Genomic DNA, 20,506 nt, shown 5'->3' with positions numbered 1-20,506 from the left:
AGAAAAAGAAAATCTAGGATGTGGGCCGAACAGTCAGAAGGAGGAGCTGCAGGAGCAGGCAAGCCTGGGAAAACAAAAGTTCAGCTCATATCCCATACAGTTAGATATTATGAACAAAACCAAAGCTCCAAGAAGGGAGAGAGGTTCGGCTTAACACAGTGGCAACTACAATAGAACGTCAGCGTTATGAACTCCCCAGCAACGGAGGTTGTTCATAATTCTGAAATGTTTGCAACTCTGAACAAAACTTTATGGCTGTGCTTTCAAAAGTTTACAGTTGAACACTCATTTCCTATAGCTTTGAAACTTTACTATGCAGAAGAAAAAGACTGCTTTAAAGCATCTTAATTTAAATGAAAGAAGCATAGAAACAATTTGCTTACCTTGTCTTTTTTTCAAACTTTCCCTTTTTTTTTTTGTAGTTTATATTTAAACACAGTACTGTACTGTGTTTGGTTTTTGTTTTTTTCTTTTTTTCTTTTTTTGGGGAGGTGGAGGAGAGGACGGGATGTCTACTGCTGCTGATTGTGTACTTCTGGTTCCAGATGAGGTGTGTGGTTGAGCAGTCAGTTCATAACTCTGAAGTTCTACTGTATGTCCGACCGCAGGTGAGGAAATGCAGCCATCTGCTCACATTTGTATCTAACCATTTGCTAGATTCAATGAATACATCTAGGCCTACAATACCATTATCCTTCAATTATAGTCAGCAAATGCACGTATTTAGCTAAATGATTTAGAGGTGTTCCTTCTTAAAGCAGCAGATATGAAAGAAAAAAAATCTTACCTTTGCAGATTCATGTTCAAGTTGCCTGTACAGGCCTTGATCTTGTTTTGTGCTTCCAGATGAGTCATCCCGTCTGTACTTGTCCCATCAATGGTGAGAACCACATCACCTATCCCCACCTGGGCTCTAGCTGCCTTGCCACCATCGCTTAACTGCAATGTCACAAATGCAATGAGTAAGTAGCATTCTTCTATGGGTCATGTTAGCATTCTTTGAATATAAAGGACACACACAGTTATATGCATAGCTACCTACATTTTTTATTCATAAACACACACATAACATAGATGATATAGGCACACACCTCTTACAGGAGAGCACCACCTCTCCGTATAAGGTTATTTATTATATAACTGAATTCTGTCTTTATGATCAAATAATAAAGGGGACTATTGTCATATTTACCACTGTCTGGCACACCTAGAGAAATCTGTTTCACAGAGAAAGGAATTTAGGACTTGAAGACACCCATGCTTAGAAATCAGGGAGCAACTTCCATTTCAGAATCCAAAGGGGAGGGCAAGTGAGGTACATATCTGTGACTGACAGAAGAGCTGCCCACCAAACAACCGCTATCAAGAAGCGGTCTATGTTTGAGAGTCCTCAATCTGTAGACCTTGAGAGATCATTTAAAAAGAGGTAGCATACTGTAGAAGACGACAATTACTTGCATCTTAAAAAAATTCTGTGTTGACACTCCAGACTCTGCCTGATTCATAAAAACAATACACAGCTCTTTCAAAAAGGGAAATCCCTCAGGAAATTAAATTTTTAAAAATATGTGAAAATTGTCAGGTTTGACACCTGCAATGGGTCAAGAAAGCCAGTCTCTTAAATACCAAGATGTCTGGTGTTAGAAGTACTGCCATACCAACAGCACTTAAAATATACACTGAAAGCCTTTTTTAAAAAGATGTACACAGTGTGTGCTTGTACCATGGTACCAAACCGTTTTGTTGATGGAGGGATTAAGGGAGATGTGCCATTGAATCAGATTTGGACTCAACGATCTCAAAAAATTGCAGGCCAGCACAACTGTTTTTTTCCTCAATTCAAACTAAAAGGAAACATGGAGAGTGAAAGATAGAATATTGAGTGGCGACAGATGGGGGGGAAGCAGACAAGGGATAAAGAAAACCTGCTTGTTCCAACAAAGTTTTGAAATTATTATATGCAGCTGAATTGCTATTTGTACAGAAACAAATTTTGCATCAATCGTCAAAAGGGGAGCTGTAATTCGTCAAGAAATCGCTGTGTCGACAAACCTTTTGCTCACACTCCTCCACTCACTGCATCGTACAGTAAGAAACCAAGTTACGGTAAAATATTGGCTCAAGAGCCCATTATGTGTGAAGACAAGTATGACTACACAAGTTATACACTAACCAGACAAAAGTACGTACAGCTTCCTGCCCATCCTAGCCAGCATTGACAAGCTCTAGCTCCTCGCCCAAAACCTGCTGAAAAGCATTACTAATCCCCAGCCTCAAACAGGGTGTGACAGAGAGGAGTCTTACTTCCCTAGATGTGCCCATTACAAATGATGACTTTTTGCGGGAGGAGGGAGATTGAGACACACCTGTGAATGTTTGGCCAGGTCTGATCTCATTAATAGAGATACATAATTCTTACATTTTGTATAGCACTTTTCATTTGTAGATTTTGAAAGGCTATAGCTGTATATAATATGTACAGCTCTCAACCCTAAATACAGAGTCAAACCAGAACGTACCTAATTTATAGTTACATGACAGAAGACTAATTATCAGCTATACAATAGAGCTGATCAGCAAGGGAAACGGAAAACAATGCAAGAAACTCGAAGACCTTAGGAGGAAGGAAACCCTAACCCAAGCCGTGTAATGTTTTTGTTTCGTTTTGTTTTAAAAGCATTGCTTTTATAAGTGCAATCGCACCCACGCCATATGTAAATGCATAGAAGAAAGAGTATGTGGAATTGAAACAACAGATCAAGCTAGGTACTTCCATAAATCTCTCTCTGAAACCTTGGGTTACTAGTTTCAGTGCTGTATTTACAATACAGAGCACGTTTCCACCAACTCTGAATTGCAGCTGTTAAACCAAGTTATATTTCCCATTCCATATTACGTTTAATAAAAAGCATACTGATCACAAACTGCAGAAAGGATCTGAAACAGAAAAAAGTGAAAATGTCCCACCACTTAGACTTAGAACACCACATATAGTCTGGATAGGTCATTTAATCTAGGACTGGAGAGAGAGAGAGATCCATCAGCTGCTGAGGCCAATCATTGCTGACACCAGCCCCCCATCAGCAAATCTTTCTTTGGCCCCTCAACAGAGACTAACTTCATGGCTTGCAGGAAAGATCTAGTCTTTGCCAAACAGGGGTGTTCAGAGAACTTTCTAACATGTACAGCAAAATCGTGCATCAAATTTCAGATTTAGCTACTGTTTGATTCCTAAAAGACTAAAACAAGTATTTAAAGAGGGAGGCGATTTTTTTTAAATCCAACATAATGCCAATTTTCCCAGAAGTAAGAATATTGCTCTAAAATGTTTTCTAAGTCCAGATTTAACAAAAACTAGTTCTTGATTTGGGACCAACTTCATAAGTAACATTACAGAAAATGTCTTCAGTACAGTTTTTTTTAAACCAACAAATCAAAACCATCACAACAGAAGCTAAACGTTTGTTTTGCTTTCTTAAAGTTTATATAGACTATCGGGTACCCTATTCATTTTGCAACATGCAATATGCTAAATTTGCAAGAGAAAAGTCTCTCGTCATCTCCGTATTGTGTGTTTTAAAAAAAACATTTTCCTAGATAGATGACTCTTTCTAGATAAAGTGTATATATCAGTGGCAGTGGATCAGATTTGCCTCAATGATTTTTACCGATTAATCAGTAAAAAAGGGTTAGTTAATAATGTAATCATTTATTGTCCACCAGTGTGATCAGAATCAGGCCAATGTCTCCTCCTTCAAATAGATAAGGACAGACAGGCAGCATTCATGAAATAACAAGTGAATTAGAGACTGAAATATGTAATTGGAAGTTATTGAGAAGACAAAAAAGCAAAATAGAAAATAGAGATGGAAAATACCTGTTATCGTTTCCATCCTCCCTGTCAATGTGGGATTGTTCCCTATAGTATATTCTTGAATATTTTGCCCAGTCTAGTTTCAAATGACTTGTGTAATGAATTTTACTCCTTTTCCTAGAAAACTATGCCACAGTCTAACACCCTCTGCCCCCCACCCCCGTCCCCCAATACACAATATTCAGCCTAAAGTTTCCATTGCTCACAATTTCTACCATTACTCCTACTTTTAAGGGTAGGTCTCCACTACAAATTTACATCAGTGCAACTGTGCCGCATCTGGTGAAGATGCCCTAAGGCGACAGGAGAGAGATCCCCATTGGCTTAACTCCACCTCCACAAGAGGCAGTAACTACACAGGCGGGAGAAGCTCTCCCACTGAAATAGCACGGTCTACATGGGAGGTGAAGGTCGGTATAACTAGGTCTCTCAGGAGTGTGGATTTTTCAATTAAGTATGTACAACAGACCAAGCCTAACTCACTGGTCTACCCTAAACTCCTCTTCCTCCTTGACTTCTACCCCTCAAGTACTTTTGACAGTGGACAGGCTACATGAGTTTTAGCTCTCTCCATATTTCTTTAACCATTTACCGCTCTTCCCTGAATTTTCTTCAGTTTTCATCTGAGGGCTCGTCTAGATGAACTGTTAGCATGGGGCAAGCCAGTGTGTAAATTTACCATGCACTACTGTGCTGCACAACTGCCTATGTGGAGCTTACAATCGTGGAACAAAAGTTCACTAGTGTGCACTGACCTACTCCCATTTCTAAGCGGAGTAGGTCAATGTGCAGAAAGCAACTTTTAGTGGATGGCAGCATGGTCCACATGGGCACTTAATGAGTGGCAGGCTAGGTTAGGGTAGATTTACACCCCAGCGAGCGCACGACAAACTGTCCAGAAACGCCCTTACATTCAGGGGCCCTGAGCATTATGTAAAATAAGCAAGGGCTCAGCAGCGCCACAGAATGAGCAATCTCCTGTCTGCTCAGTAATGTGCTTCCCCTCCATCTACAACTAAAGCCGGGCCAAGTTTTTCAGACCTATAGTTTTATTTGCAGTTTTGGGTCAGCCAAAGCTATTTGCAAATTTGACAACAGATGAAAGTTCAGGTTAAATTCACAGGGGATTGCCATTCACAAAATAGTAGGTGGACAGCAATTCCCCCTTATACCTAATAGAGTAGTGGTTAGGGCATTTGCCCGGGATGTAGGAGATTAAAGTTCAAATCCCTGCCCTGGAGAAGGGACATGAGCCCAGAAACCACCAGGCTGGGGAATCCTGGGTTGGTTCTCTCTTAGCCTCTCCTGTTGAAGGTGTTCAACTTTAGTTATTTACACAAGTTGGAAACAATTTCAACAGGAGAGAGACACAGCCCACTTCTAGGCCACCTTAGAGCTTGGTAGTTAGTGCACTCACCTGGGAGGAAGGAGACCTGGGTTCAAGTCACTGTTCCCTTCCATCTGCTTTGTACCACTCAAGTTGACATCTATTGTATCCAGCTCTTCTGGGACTCTCCAGGTGTAGGAAAATCCATAGGCAGTGTAAGGCCAATATAACCCACCATCATTAACACCTACCTCATCCCAATGTTTAGTTAGGATACATCTATGCTCCAGAAATCTTCTGCTACTGGAATGGCCTTTGGGGACTGTTGTATCTGGAGTCATTTAGAGCAGAACTGAGGTTGCACCTAGCCAGTCCCAGAACCAAAGAAAAGCTATTTAAAATCACCTTTGTGTTACCCACTCCCTCCTCCTCAAAACAGCAGTGCATAGGAGTCACACAGGCTCTGGTGCAGCTCAGGATCTGGCCCATTACTTTTGCAGGAATAAAAAGTCACTGCAAGATACATATGCAAACAACAGATCTTTGCTAAATAAGCTTCTTGTAGGCACTTTTTGGAAGCAAAGAGCCAAATCATTATTATAGCCCTTCACACAGCAATATTATTGGCACGGCCAGCAGGCTAGCTCGCCAGCCTTAATGCTCACTTCCAAACCAAGATATTTTATTCCAAATTTAAGTCCAGCTCACATTTATACAGCTGAGTTATAAGAACTCTAATATGGGGTTTATAATGGAAATGCTGACACAACCAACCGCCAAAAGGTGTTATGCGGCAGCTCTGTAAATAAATTCAAGGTTTCCCCTGGCCTCACATCTAAACAGGATTGTAAGAGTTTAGGTCAAAGCACTGGCGGTTACTAAAGGGTTTTATTCTGCTGTGCATTCATTAACGTACACACTGTCTCATCAGCTGTGGAACTGCCATAAAACTCAAACACTTTCTACTTCCACATGCAGCTATGACCTACACGTGTTTAACGGCCTGCATTTTTGCCTACACTTTTAGTGGTCTTTAGAAACCAATTTACTCTCAAAATCTGAGAAGAGCTGAAACAACCTTAAAGATGTAAACAATGCACAAAATAATAGTGGCAGACAACGTATAAGGAATAAATGCTTCAAGTCAAGTTAGAGAGACAGTTAACAGACAAAAGATAGTTTTAAAAATTGATGTGAATTGTATTGTTCTTAAAGTTCTGTAAAAAAACACCAATAAACTGATACTTTTGGATGAATACTGCATTTGGAAATGAATAGGAGTAGCTTATTTTCTGTGTTGGCGAGTTTTTATAAAACAATATAATGGTACTGTAACCTTTATAACTATATAGACTTGAACTCACCCTTAAATTTCTATATTGGATGTGAAATTCAACAGTCAACAATTTTTTCCATACAATACAATGCAATATAATTTGCAACTCAGTTTTGGCTTGGGCATTTGCCAAGCCTGCACTCTCTTCGGCTTGGTCTACACGATCAACTTATGTCAGTATAACTGCGACACTCAGGGGTGTGGAATATTATATTAACCTAATCCCCGGTGTAGACAGTGCTATGTCGCCAGGAGGGCTTGTGCCCCCAACAGAGCTACTGCCTCTCAGGGGGGTGGAGTACCTACACCAATGGGTGAAGTTCTAACTAAGTGTATACAAGCCCACAGGCTACATTTATACTGGAAGACAAGTATACTGGAAGACAAGTATACATTTATACTGGAAGACAACTGGTCCCAGAGCTCAGGCATCTACACAGCAATTTTACCGCCCCGCAGCCTGAGTCAGCTGGCCCAGGCCAGATGCAGGTGTTTCTGTTGCTCTGTAGATGTACCCAAAGGCCTTGTGCTTTTGGGGCCCTGCTCTGTCAACATCCTCTTGCATCGTGCACGCAGTGGCTCTCTCCCACCTGCTGGCCAACTGCAAGAGCGACCCCACACACCTCGAAACCTGAATTTGAAAGTTAAGTGTGTTCCTGGCAAGTTACCGGTCTTTTGATTTTACTCAGAAAAAGTGACTTTACAAAAAAGGATTTGTGAAGTTTAGCTATCACTGACCCCATATCAAATTGGCTCAGAGTCAGGTTCAAACCGGAACTCTAGGTCACAACACCCCAACTTTGCGACTGTTTGGATACAAACCACTCTCTAAGATTCTGGATTCAGGCTGGATCCAGAACTGCTGAAGAGAGATTTACAAACCCATTTCAGCCCCCCAACATCATGTGCTTCATTTAGTGAGGTTCCTCCTATCCCTTCCTGCCTATCCCACCAGCCCCATCTCTCAAGGTTGTGGCTTTTTCACACTCCTGAGAGACATAGCTATGCAGATAGATGTTCCCAGGGTAGATCAGCCTTGAGTTGGAAATCTTGGTACACCTACCAACATACATTTCGCAGTTGTACCTTGCTTGTTTATTCTGTACGTGTCATAACCAGAAAAGAAACCAACTCTCTCTCCGGAGTTGTGTCAGCTCTGCAGTGCTAGAACCAGCAGCAGAGCCTTATCTTTTCCCTTCTGATCTCAGCCAATGTGACACTAAATGCCCCCAAGATGAGAATGGCACCACCTTCTTACTGCCTTCCCTTTTCTGACTATTACCGTACCTCAGTATCTGACATGAAGTACCTTTCACACCTAAGGATTTCAACTCACTTTGCACTTGAATTTTGAGCTATACTTGGTTATAAATGTGTATTAATCAAGCACCACTTGATGGGCCAGCTGTAGGAGGGATGCACAAGGTGGTATAAGTTACACACCTGTAAGTGAATGTAAGGCATTTGAGCTAGTAGACACTCTTCAAGCAGGGCCCAGAAAGCAATACTAATGGAAGTGGGCGGGCAGGAGGGAATTTAACAACTTCTTCCACCCTCCTGTTAGTTGCTTTTCCTGCTACTCTCTTTTCTTAGCTTTTCAAAGTGTAAAACTCAGATTCCCTTTGTCATACTCACTCATGGGTAAACCCAGTGGTGAGCTGGAGCCGGTTCGCTAGAACCGGTTGTTAAATTTAGAAGCCCTTTTAGAACCGGTTGTTCCGCGAGGGACAACCAGTTTAAAAGGGCTTCTAAACTTAACCGGCCAAAAGTGGCACCTTAGGCGCTGACTCCATGGGTGCTCCAGCCCTGGAGCACCCAAGGGGAAAATTTGGTGGATACAGAGCACCCACTGGCAGCTCCCTGCCCCACCCCCGGCCCCAGCTCACCTCGCCTCCGCTCCGCCTCCTCCCCTGAACGCGCCGCCCTGCTCGGCTTCTCCGCCCCCTGAGGCTTCCCACAAATCAGCTGTTGGCGCGGGAAGCCGGGGCAGGCTGAGAAGCAGGCGGCAGCTTCCCGCTCAGGCCCAGGGAGGCAGAGTGGAGGTGAGCTCGGGCAGGGGGGTGGGGGTGGCGAGGAGGGCTGCCCGTGCCGCAGCAAGTAACCCGGGGCGCGCAGGGGAACCGCTCCCCGCCCCAGCTCGCCTCCACCACCCTCGGCCTGAGTGGGAAGCCGCCGCCTGCTTCTCAGTCCTCCCAGGCTTCCCGCCGAACAGCTGATTCGCGGGAAGCTGGCGCGGAGAAGCAGAGCCGGGCGGTGGGTTCAGGGGAGGAGGCGGAGGTGGAGCGGAGGTGAGCTGGGGCCAGGCACGGGGTGAGGAGCTGCCGGTGGGTGCTCTGCACCCACCAAATTTTCCCCGTGGGTGCTCCAGCCCCGGAGCACCCAGGGAATCGGCACCTAACGTGCCACTTTTGATGTGATCAGTGGGGGAGCGGCCGCTCCCCCTGCTCCCCACCTAGTTTCACTCCCCTGCCCAGAGGAACCTGCCGGATGCTTCCTGGGAGCTGCCCCAGGTAAGCACCGCCAGGACTCCCCACCTCACCCCCCGGCAGGTGCCTCTGGCTCTTAGGGGTGGGATGGGCACCCACTACGGTGGCCCACGAGACCCTCCTCCTGGTTCTGGGGGCAGTCAGGGGACTGGGGAGGGAGGTGGATGGGGCAGGGGTCCCGGGGTTGGGGGTGGGCAACGACCCCCTCGTGGGGTGAGGGGGAAACCTGTTGTTAAGATTTTTGGCAGCTCATCACTGGGTAAACTTTGAACTTCACCTCTGAATTTCTCCCATTAACTGTAAGGGCCACTAGATTTCAGGACCTGTATTTAATGGCTCATCTAAAAGAGAGGCACTATTGAGTGCCTGTCAATCGTATGCTATGCAATACTAGAGCAATAGTCTAATAGCAAGTGACTCACGCAGCCACAAACAAGTTCCTGCAGCACCTGGGTTTTCCTTGGTGAATCCTATTCAAGCATTTGACCTGGATTCTGCTTTGTTTGAGAGAGCTAATGAGAACATAGCCTAAGTTTATGTGGCTGCTGGCAAACTAACAGTAATATATTTTTTACTCGTGTCCCACTGCTAAAGAAAGCACTGCCTATGCACTTCTAGGAGAGGGCAGGGATACACTAATAAATCATTTGACAGCCAATTGCCCAGTTTAACTTCAAAGAACATGACAGGTTCAATGCAACACTGAAGGGAAACATTAACCAACATCTGCTGCCTCCACAAAGTCAACTCAAGCACATTTTAAGCCCACATTAGATCATACACTTAATTAATATTGTGATGTTGCAGTCAAATTAAACTATTTATGTGACCTCTTATAAGCACCTTCACTTTCACGAATAACTCATGGCTGGAAACTAACTTCAGAGGGAAGTTCACCCTTGCAAAGCTTAGCTTTTATTGTATTGTAAATCTGTTTTCTTCTTGTGCACCCAGGCAATTGGCAAACACATGAAAACAGTATTCCGAAATCCTTATTGCTGAAAGCTGACGTAGTGCAGCAAGGCATCTGTCAAATGACATTTAAAATACCTGCAAATGTCAGGCTCTTTTTCTCATTGGACTATGAGAAACAGGATTCACAGGGGCTCTTTAAAAATAAACACCCACTAATATACCGTGCTCACGCAAATGTTGAGACGTCAATGCCCAAAGTAGCCATCTGGCATTTACGCAACGCATTTCATCCAAAGAGCTTTACCAACCCCACTGACCATAGGAATCATATTCCTTTTGTTCACCAGCCACATCCAGGAACCTCTGGGCTGAGATACAGCAACATTAACACAGCAGGCTAGAGGAAAGGAAAAAACTGTGTATTAGAGCCCTGCAGTAGGACTGGGATCCAGGACCCACTGCCATCACAGCGGGATAAAAATTCAACAAACAATGAGTGAGCAGGATTAAAAAAAAAAACCCCAGGCCTCCTGCATCAAAACACAACATGAACTTTCATGAACGCTATTTTCTTAATCCTGCTTCTGTCCCACTCCACAATACCTACTCCCATTCAACAAACAATGCAGGAAGGAATTTTCATCCTACTGTTATGGCAGCAGGTTCTGCAGGATCCTTGGGACTCCAGTCCTGCTGCAGGGTAGAGCCCAGGACCCACTGCCATAATAGCAGGACAAAAAATTCAACAAACAATGCGGGAACAGGTGGGAATGGCAGGGGGAATTGCGGGGCAGGATGGGAGCGGGATTAAAACAATAGTCCCGCGCAGGGCTCTACTGTATGTCACTGAAACAGAAGGAGAAAAACATAAGGCAGAATGTTGTTGCCCCAGCTGTAATTTGGCCAGGAAGCACAGGTTAAAACCGCTGTTCTTACGAAGAATGCAATGGGATTATTAGTGACCATGTATGAAGCCCAAAAGCAAGAGCACTTCTTTTAATCAGATTCTATATGTGTCAGTTTCATTTCCGCGGAAAGCGAAATATGAACATAATTCTGCTCTCTAGGAGGTCAAAAGTACCAAAGACTGACTCCTGAGCTTCACTTCATGCACCACAAAGCTAGCAGGGCGTCTCCTTTCGTAAACCAGGCACGCAAGTCTTTTCACGATCAGGGCCGAAGATAACCAGTCGCCCAAACTGAATGAAAACAGCCACCTGCTAACAGCCCAAAGTATACTCGTCTTTACTAGTGTTCAGACTTGTCACATCAAAGCTAATGCTTGGACATGAAGATCAACTTTATAGGGACACAGTAGATCTTCCGGGTATGCTATCGCTTAGCCTTCTTTGTCACTTTACAATTCAACACCACCCCTATTTAACAGCTGCAAATCCAAGGAGGCGGAAAAGGAAAGCTGAACTGGACAGTCCTAGAATAGGCTGTTGGACAATCAGACATTTGTACAGTGTGCTGGTCTTAGAATGAGTTCTTGGGATAGCACTGTTCCCTGCTGAACAAGGTCAACAACAGGTTGGACTGGCTCTCAGACAACATACCCTTTGCAATTATTTCACTGATTGAAGGGATTCCCTTCAGTGGTGTGTCCCACTCTGACAGGCATCAAGCAGCTCACCTGGCACCACTCAATCTGTGAGGTGGGAGGGGGCAAGCAAAGATGCATACAAGTTTTCCCAAAGGATCGATTTTAGGTTTGTTAGTGTCAAAATAAGGCCGAGATTCTTCCGTTATTTGCAACTTCAGCAACATAGGTTTAGAAAACAGAGTAATCCTTTTTAGTTAACTTCAGTGTAACAAAATTAAGAGCAGCACACTATTCCTTTATGAACTGTAAATTGCAACGCAGTTAGCGTGCTTTACAGATAGAAGCACTTTTAACCTCCATTTCAGTGAATTGGACAGAATTAGACAAATTGGAATTAGACAAAACTTTTGTTTTACTTAGGGATATATTCCTGCTGAAGTCCACAGGACTGCTGATGTGACCAATTTAATTTAATTTTTTTGTAATTTAATTTGGAGATATACTTATCTCATAGAACTGGAAGGGACCTTGAAAGGTTATCGAATTCAGTCCCCTGCCTTCACAGCAGGACCAAGTATCGTCCCTTATTTTTGCCCCAGATCCCTAAATGACCCCCTCAAGGATTGAACTCACAACCCAGGGTTTAGCAGGCCAACGCTCAAACCACAGAGCTATCCCTCTTTACAATTAATCTGGCCTGAGATACTATATGCAAGTGGTAAAAGACGACTGCCTAGTTTATTTCTTGGAATGATGCAAAGAGAGTGGAATGAAAACCAAGCTAAAAATCAAATAAACCTAACCTTTCTACAGCACCTCGAGTTTGTGAGGTGCATGTACATGGGTACTCTCTCTTTCTCTCTCTCTCCCCCAGATCTTTTTTCACAGCCAGCACAAATTACTTCAACATCTAAGCATGCAACTACTTGGAATTGCTACAGAGGCATCACTTTACAACACAAACAATTTTCATGAAAAAAGTTTCACGTCTGTCACTTTTATTGCAGAAAGCGCAACAAGTGCTGCTGAGAATCTAACATGCACTTGGCAGGCAGCATCCATTCAACCATCATCTGGCTATCGCCACAAGCAGCTGCATAACATCTGCAAGACCAAAATTTTTGTTGGTTTTAGCAATTTGGAATGTTCCAACAAATAGCTTATTAAGTTACAAAAGCAAATTATTCCTGGGGGTTTATTTTCCTGCCCTCCATCCACCATCTATCTTCCATCTGAGAGATGAAATATTTATCTGTAAACAAGAACATATGCATAAGTAGAAATACATAAACATTCCTAACAAAAATAAAGAAAAAAGAGACATGCAATTAACGTAATTACTGTTCTCCAATGACATTTAATTCAAGTGTGAAAAGAGGAAACGGAGTATAGGTATAGTCACTTATTCTCTGAAACCAAACAGATCCACCTTGTGTTCTCCTCAGGCCAGTTTAAGATTGTGTAAGCAGGAAATACACATTTTCCTGTCTTCCTCTGCAGGATTCTCTCTCTTTTTTTTTTTTCCCTAAAGATGATAAACCTAATTCAACTGAGCAAATGCCCATGTGGATTCTATGATGCAGTTTGTTAATTAGCCTAATATGTGCCACCCTGCCTTGCCAATTCTGAGGGGATATGACTTGAGGAACATCTCTCCATCAATCGAGTAGGCTCTTCACTTTGACCTTTGTACGCCCGACATGTTGCTATCTCACCAAGCTGTCCCCACCCTGAGTGATACCTTTGCTCTCTTATTTTGGAAAGAAAAAAAGTTGCCCACCTCCATTTCACATGTTTCCAGAACACAGGTTGGAAAAAAAAATCAACTCATTTTTAATAAATTCCCATTAATAGAACAGTTGGCTAGAGGACAAAAGGAGATCCATAAAAGTGACAGAAGACTTTGAAAAGAAGGCCCATGAAGAAAAGTTAAACAACTGGGCATGTTCAATCTGGAGAAACAGTTGACTTCAGGACTTCAGAAATAGAGTTTACAAATATGTAAAAAGGTAAGCTAAAAGACATAAATGCATTTGTCTTGTTTGACAAAATAAGACAGACAGAGACAGAGACAGAATAAATAGCAGTAGGATTAAGCTGCAGCTGGTAAATTTTATCACATTTTCCCTAATATTTAACCAAAAGCTCATTATTCAGTGGTTGTGGAATTGACAGCACTAGAGGGGCACCAAATGTTCAGCTCAACAGTTACCAAGGATGATTTATGACAGTGCTTCTCCAACTCTTATGCATGAACCCCACTGGCTCTCAGAGCTCTTCTTCATGCCCAGCCACCTGCCTGCCTCAGAGTGGAATAGAGACAGAAGCTCTGGAGGATTTGGGGTGTGTAACAAGGTTCTCCTCCCTGCCCCCGTCCATGGGGGAAATGGTATGTCTTATCGAAAAGTCTGACATGAGAAGGCAAAGTGAGCAGAGAGGGAAAAAACAGGATACTATACATAGAAAATGATGGAGTTTAAAGTAGTTATTACCACTCAAGAAAGATCTTGGAGTCATTGTGGATAGTTCTCTGAAAAACATCCACTCAGTGTGCAGCGTCAGTCAAAAATGCATACAGAATGCTGGGAATAATTAAGAAAGGGATAGATAACAGGACAGAAAATATCATGTTGCTTCTATATAAATCCATGGTACGCCCACATTTTGAAGACTGCGTGCAGATGTTGTCGCCCTATCTCAAAAAAAGATACATTGGAATTGGAAAAGGTTCAGAAAGGGGCAATAAAAATGATTAAGGCTATGAAATGGCTTCCATATGAGTAGAGATTAATAAGATGGGGACTTTTCAGCTTGGAAAAGAGATGGGTAAGGGGAGATATGATTGAGGTCTACAAAATCATGATTGGTGTAGAGAAAGTAGATAAGGAAGTGTTGTTTACTACTTCACAGAACACAGGAACTAGGGATCACCAAATTAAATTAATAGGCAGCGGGTATAAAACAAATACAAGGAAGTATTTCTTCACACAACGCACAGCCCACCTGTGGAACTCCTTGCCAGAGGATGTTGTGAAGGCCAAGATCATAAAAGGGTTCAAAAAAGAACCAGATAAATTCATGGAGGATAGGTCCATCAATGGCTATTAGCCAGGATGGGCAGAAATGGTGTTCCTTGTCTCTGTTTGTCAGAAGCTGGGAATGAGTGACAGAGGATGGATCACTTGATGATTACCTGTTCTGTTCATTCCCTCTGGGGCACCTGGTACTGGCCACTATTGGAAGACAGGATACTGGGCTAGATGGACCTTTGGTCTGACCCAGTAGGGCCATTTTTATGTTCTTAAAAACTCATCTGACAATTTCATAGCACATAGATTAGCAGCAAGAACATTTTATAACTCATTACGGATAGAAATTTCTTATTACACACTAATGGCTATTTCACTTTTACATTCCTAGCAGAACTCAACATATAGCAAGGCTGCACTTGTCAAGGGAGGAAGAAATTACAGTCATTGATGAGCAATATAATAAGGGACTGGGAGAGCTTTTGCAAGCTGGTTAGAGAATAAAGACCAGATCTTGCAGGGAAAGGCAGCAAGACATGAATATAGCCTCAATACAAGGACCCATCAGGAGGATGGAGTTAAAAACCAATATCTAGATTACAGGCCTGAGTGGCTGGGAGGACAATGTTGGCATCAGCAGTGACCAAACATGCAGGAAGCTGAAAAAGAGGAGCTCAGTTCTCTCAAATTTCATTTGAGCTGGCAGCAGGGTATCCACAAGGATGTGTCAGAAAGAAAAGCCAAGAGGCAGGAACTTCTATTAAATTGCAATATATCCACTTTGGAGTTTACTCTCAAACTTATTTAAGCAGAGAAGCACTAATGACTAGCACATTCCTTCGTTCAGACGAAAAATGGTTACACGTAAAGCAAGATAAAACAATGGAGATAAAACACAGATAGAGAAGTGCTTCCAAACACATGGAACGTAACACTTAACTCAATTATGCACACTAAATATGCTGCAGAGCCCATCATTCTGTATTCATTAACTATGTTAACAAGAATAGATATGTATGTTTTCCATTTAAAATCATGGCTACAGAATTCTTTATTACTAACCAAGTACAAGCTTTTGAGCAGAAAGTTTTTTTTGGGTGGGGAGAGGAGAGCGCGAATTAGATGCTAACTCTTGGTGGACCTCTCACCTTTTGTGTGCCAAGGGGATACTAGCAGACATTTATTTTAAAATGGACATATTGGCTTGAATACCTGAAGTACAGAAACCACAGAGTAACATTTTAAAGGAGCTACAGATTATTTAATAAATTCATCCCAGCTATTTACAGTTAACACATGAAACATTTCAACCCAAGCTCAGCAAAATACAGGAACTGCCCACTGATTTTTGCATTTCTAAAGGTACAATATGAAACATGAGTTTAGTTTACTTTCCTAGTTCCAGATTAAATGCTGTTTATTTTTTATAAACATACAATACAAACAGTACTCATAAGTATTGTCCCCATGACAAGCACGCTGAAGGTTTTAACCATTTTTTAATTTAGGCAGAAACATGAAAAAATCCATTTGCCTGCAGCAAGTAGGAAGCTTTCCAAGAGTAATGACATTATCTTCGACAGAACTGAAATCTTAGTAAAAATAATGTTCCATGCCCTTATGATTGACAGGATGACCTTCAACAAGGATGACACAAGTGGAAACTGATGTAGTGCTTTTTCTTACTGAGTCGGCAGATAGTGAACTCCCAAGCCCCTGCTCATAGCCTTGTCAAATTACAGCACCAAGAAACCTAACCGGAGTTTTATTGTTGTCACTGCTGCAATTCAAAATCCTGCAGGCAGCAATCACACTGAAAAGAATCAACTTGATATGTTAAAATGGAAAAGAATCAGCTTGATATGTTAAAATTATCTATTTCCTATTACTGTTACTTGGACATTGGGAGAGCCAAAACTCAAAACACATACCTAAATACTCTGAGGAAAGTTAGATGTCCAACATGGTATGACATATATAGATTCAAATTATAATAGTTTCTGATGAGCCACCAAAAAAGGACTGAGTCCAAGGACTTACTTGCCTATAATAGTAAATTTTTGCTTTATAATGCACTATGAGTATGCCCTGTCTGAGAGACAGACTGCCATGCTATATAAGAAGTCTGCCCTTACAGAAGAATCCTCTACACTGGAATATCATAGTGGTCTGGCTAGGTTTGGTCTGAGCCCAGCAACCTGAGCATCTCTCAGGCCAGCTTCTGGAGGATTCTCCTCCAATTATAAGCTAAGGTGAAAAAAGCATGAAGCTGAAATGCGATAAGAAGATACCTTTTTCGAAGCTCCAAGCATCTATAGATCTGACAAAGACTTGCACCATACTTTTTATTCCTAATAGGTAGGAATTTCATACCACAGTCCTTGGGTTCCTGGGGGGAAGGAAAATGTCCTAGGCCTGGTCTACACTTAAAGTTTTTCTAGCACAGCTATGCCATTTAGGTGTATATGTAGGGGGGAGAAATCAGATTGCACCCCTAACTAACAGCTGTGCTGGCAAAAGCCTAATGCAGATGCAGTTACAGAAGCAAAAAAAAAAAAAAAAGGCCTTTTGCCTGCATAACGTATTTCATTATGGCTTTTGTAGCTTCAAGCTGCATCTCCACTCGGAGGATCTGCCAGTATAGCTATATTGGCAAACCTTTTCTAGTGGAGACAAGCCCTTACAGTGGAGAAACAATTAGGCTGTATTTAATATCAGGGCAACTGTACCGATGCACAGCAACCATCCATTTCACTTATACCTGCCCTTTTTAAAGTTACAAATGATTCCCATTCCTATATTACCAAAAATGAAGGTTACAAATCAAAAAGTCTGGTAAGATTTCAAGGTGACATTCTGGGGAGTTTTTTGTTTTTTTTAAAGTTATGGGTATTTTATTTTAAACATGCTATGAATCACGAGGAAAATTTAAAAAAAAAAGAGCAGGAAAGACCTTTTTATTTTTAAAAACATTCCTTATAACCTTCTTTTCAAGTTTCTAACCAAAGGAAATCAAAAAATCGAAAGCAATCTCCAAGTTCCAGATTGTGTGTACAATACTTGATTTTAGTCCTATCACTAGGACAGGATAAGAAGATGCACCCACATCCAAAGACAAAACTGGGAAACACATTCTATTAATTATTCATGTCTTTCAAATTAAATATGGCATCATTACATCGAGAAAGAACCTGGTTATCTCCCAAACTGGATCTGGACCTAATATTTACAGATGTTTCACATTCATTTTTATACTGGGCAATATTACAATATTCAACACTTTTACAAATAGATACTGACCACAAATAGATACTGACCTTTACACAGTTTCTTTTCCTTGTACAACCTCTTGAGTCTGTATATAACCACATATATCTCTGAAGCTATTCAGCAACAAAGGCTGACTAAAAGCACATACAGAAGCATGAGCCATGGAACAGATAGATACACAACAGGTTAAAAAATCTGCTTAATTCCTGCTACAACAGGGCAGTTACATTTTTAATCAGCTATTTTGGGTACCCTTGAAGTTTACATACAGGTTGCACTTCAAGAATAAATAGCCTAAGCTAGGACTTAAAATTAACCTTAATATATTACATTTACATATGCAAGTACTAAAGCACTAAAAGAAATAAGCTAGATGGGGGAAAAACGGGGACTATGACAACTCAGTGCCAAGTAAAGTATTTCTACTTGTTTTACATTTCAATCCATTATATTACAATCACATCAAATTAACAGCAGCAAGTCAGAAAAGTCTCAACTCTGTGCAATTCCCCTGTTTGATCACAATTATAGAAATATGCTTAGGAATTATGCTTCTTTAGCCAGACAGCAGGACTGCATTTGAAGGTTTTCCTACGCTCTGGTCTCATGTGTACCTAGTCTCCTCCTTGGGTAGCCATCCCGTTTCCTCCTGTACCACGGTGGTGATCTACCCGTACCTGCAGCTTACAGGAGAATGCCATTTCTCCAAAGCTCCCATACACTTGCAGTTTCTGCAAGCCACTTCACAGAGTAATTGTAGGCATGTGGCATTGTAGATAGATGCAGTCAAGTCACTGGCTCATAATAGTTCAAGAAGCGTGCCTCAATCTGGAGGAGAAACCTTTATTTGGGGCATATAATAGCAACCTGAAGATGTTAGGGATCAAGGCATCTCTCAAACAAAGGTTCAGGGCAAGAAAGGTAAGGTAGTTCAGGAAATGGGATAGAAGCACCAAAAGTAAGGGTGGTATTCAGCAGACATTTGTAACGATGTCCACCTGAAAAAATCTAACCCGCAACGAAAAAAGTGCCTTGAAAGAAGCCAAACTCAAAGGAATACCACTACAACAGTATTCAGTCATTTGGATGTGGCAAAACATCTCATAAAAATGGACAAAGATAGTTAAAACTTAAAAAGTAGAATAGAAAAGGACTGGGTAAGCTTGGTGGCTTAGGGCTTGTCTATGCTATACTCAAATGTCTTTTCAGTAAATTTCCAAGATTAGACAAGCTCTTAGTTGTAATGCTCAGCACTGACACACAGGAAAGCTAGATAGAACTTCTATTCCAACACAGCTGTTGTACTTTAGAAGTCCAACCACTGTGATCATCTAATCTGACCTCCTGCACAACACAAACCATAGAACTTCCTCAAAATAATTCCTAGAGCATCTCTCTTCAAAAGAGCATCCAATCTTGATTTTAAAATGGTGAGTGATGGAGCATCCATCCCAGACCCTTAGTAAATTGTTCCATGGTTAATTGCTGTCACTGTTAAAAATGTATGCCTTATTTACAGTCTGAATTCATCTAGCTTCAATTTCCAGCCACTGGATTGTGTTATACCTTCCTCTGCTAGATGAAGAGCTCATTATTAAATATTCCTTCCCCAAGTTGGTACTTACAAACTGTGATCCAGTCACTCCTTAACCTTCTGTCATGCTAAATAGATTGAGCTCCTCTAGTCCACTCCTGTAAGGCATGTTTTCTAATCCTTTAATCATTTTTGTGGTGCTTCTCTGACCCCTGACCAATTTATCAACATTCTTCTTAAACTGTGGGCACCAGAACTGGACACAGTATTCCAGTAGCAGTCACAACAATGCCAAATATAGAAGTAAAGTAACCCTTCCTACTCGAAATGACTGTTCATCCATCCCAGGATTACATTAGCTCTTCTAGCCACAGCAGCACCCTGAGAGATCATGTCCAGCTGATTATCCCTCATGACCCCCAAATCTCTTTTGGGCTCACTACTTCCCAGGATAGAATCCCCCATTCTCTAAGTATGGCCTACATTCTTCATTCCTAGATGAATACATTTACATTTTGCCATATTACAACCCTTATTGTTTGCTTGTGCCCAGATTACCAAGCAATCCAGATCACTCTAAATCAGTGTTGATCACTCCCCCAATTTTTTTTGGGAGGGGGGGAGGGGTGTCATCAACAAACTTTTTCAGTCATGGATTTTATTTTTCTTCCTGGTCATTGATGAAAAAAGAAAGAAGTTCAATAGCCTAAGGCTAAGAATTGATACCTGCTGGACTCCTCTGGAAACAGACCTGCTCGATGTTGCTTCCCTGTTTACAGTTACACTTTGAGACCTATCAATTAGCCAGCCTTTAACCTATGTAATGAGTGCCACGTTAATTTTATGTTGATTTAGGTGTTTTGTTTTTTAATCAAAATGTTGTGTGGTACCAAGTCAAATGCCTTCACAGATGTTTCACTGTATTCGTGAGATGGGCTCAAACAGCTTAAATTACTGAACATCTGTCAGAAGTGTGCTGGTGTTGGGCATGAGTAGGAGGGATTCTAATGTTTAAGAAGAGAGACTGAACTGGTCCAGTGTTTTTTATTGGAGCTTGAGTAGTCTGTATCTCCCCAAACCTACTCCGTATTTTTTACACACTGCAGTTAAATGCCAAACCTCTGCAAAAGGCAGCATATCAAAATAAATATTTAAGGCCCCATTTGGAAAGGAACATTTTTACACACTA

At 41.8% G+C, this 20,506-nt stretch overlaps 1 protein-coding gene across 22 annotated transcripts in view; it reads right to left on the bottom strand.

Moving 5' to 3' along the window:
* The window catches only part of PDLIM5 (PDZ and LIM domain 5), a 183,172-nt gene that overhangs the window by 127,444 nt on the left and 35,222 nt on the right, over positions 1-20,506 (bottom strand). For all 22 annotated transcript variants that reach the window (XM_048847041.2, XM_048847038.2, XM_048847045.2 and 19 more), the window contains one exon: positions 788-939. In XM_048847041.2, coding sequence (XP_048702998.2) covers positions 788-939 — 152 coding nt within the window. The remainder of the gene's footprint in view (positions 1-787; positions 940-20,506) is intronic.

The sequence above is a fragment of the Caretta caretta genome, chromosome 4 (assembly GCF_965140235.1).
Source record: "Caretta caretta isolate rCarCar2 chromosome 4, rCarCar1.hap1, whole genome shotgun sequence".
NCBI lineage: Eukaryota > Metazoa > Chordata > Testudines > Cheloniidae > Caretta > Caretta caretta.
The sequence above is the reverse complement of the archived record's forward strand: the minus strand, read 5'-3'. Positions and strand labels throughout refer to the sequence as shown.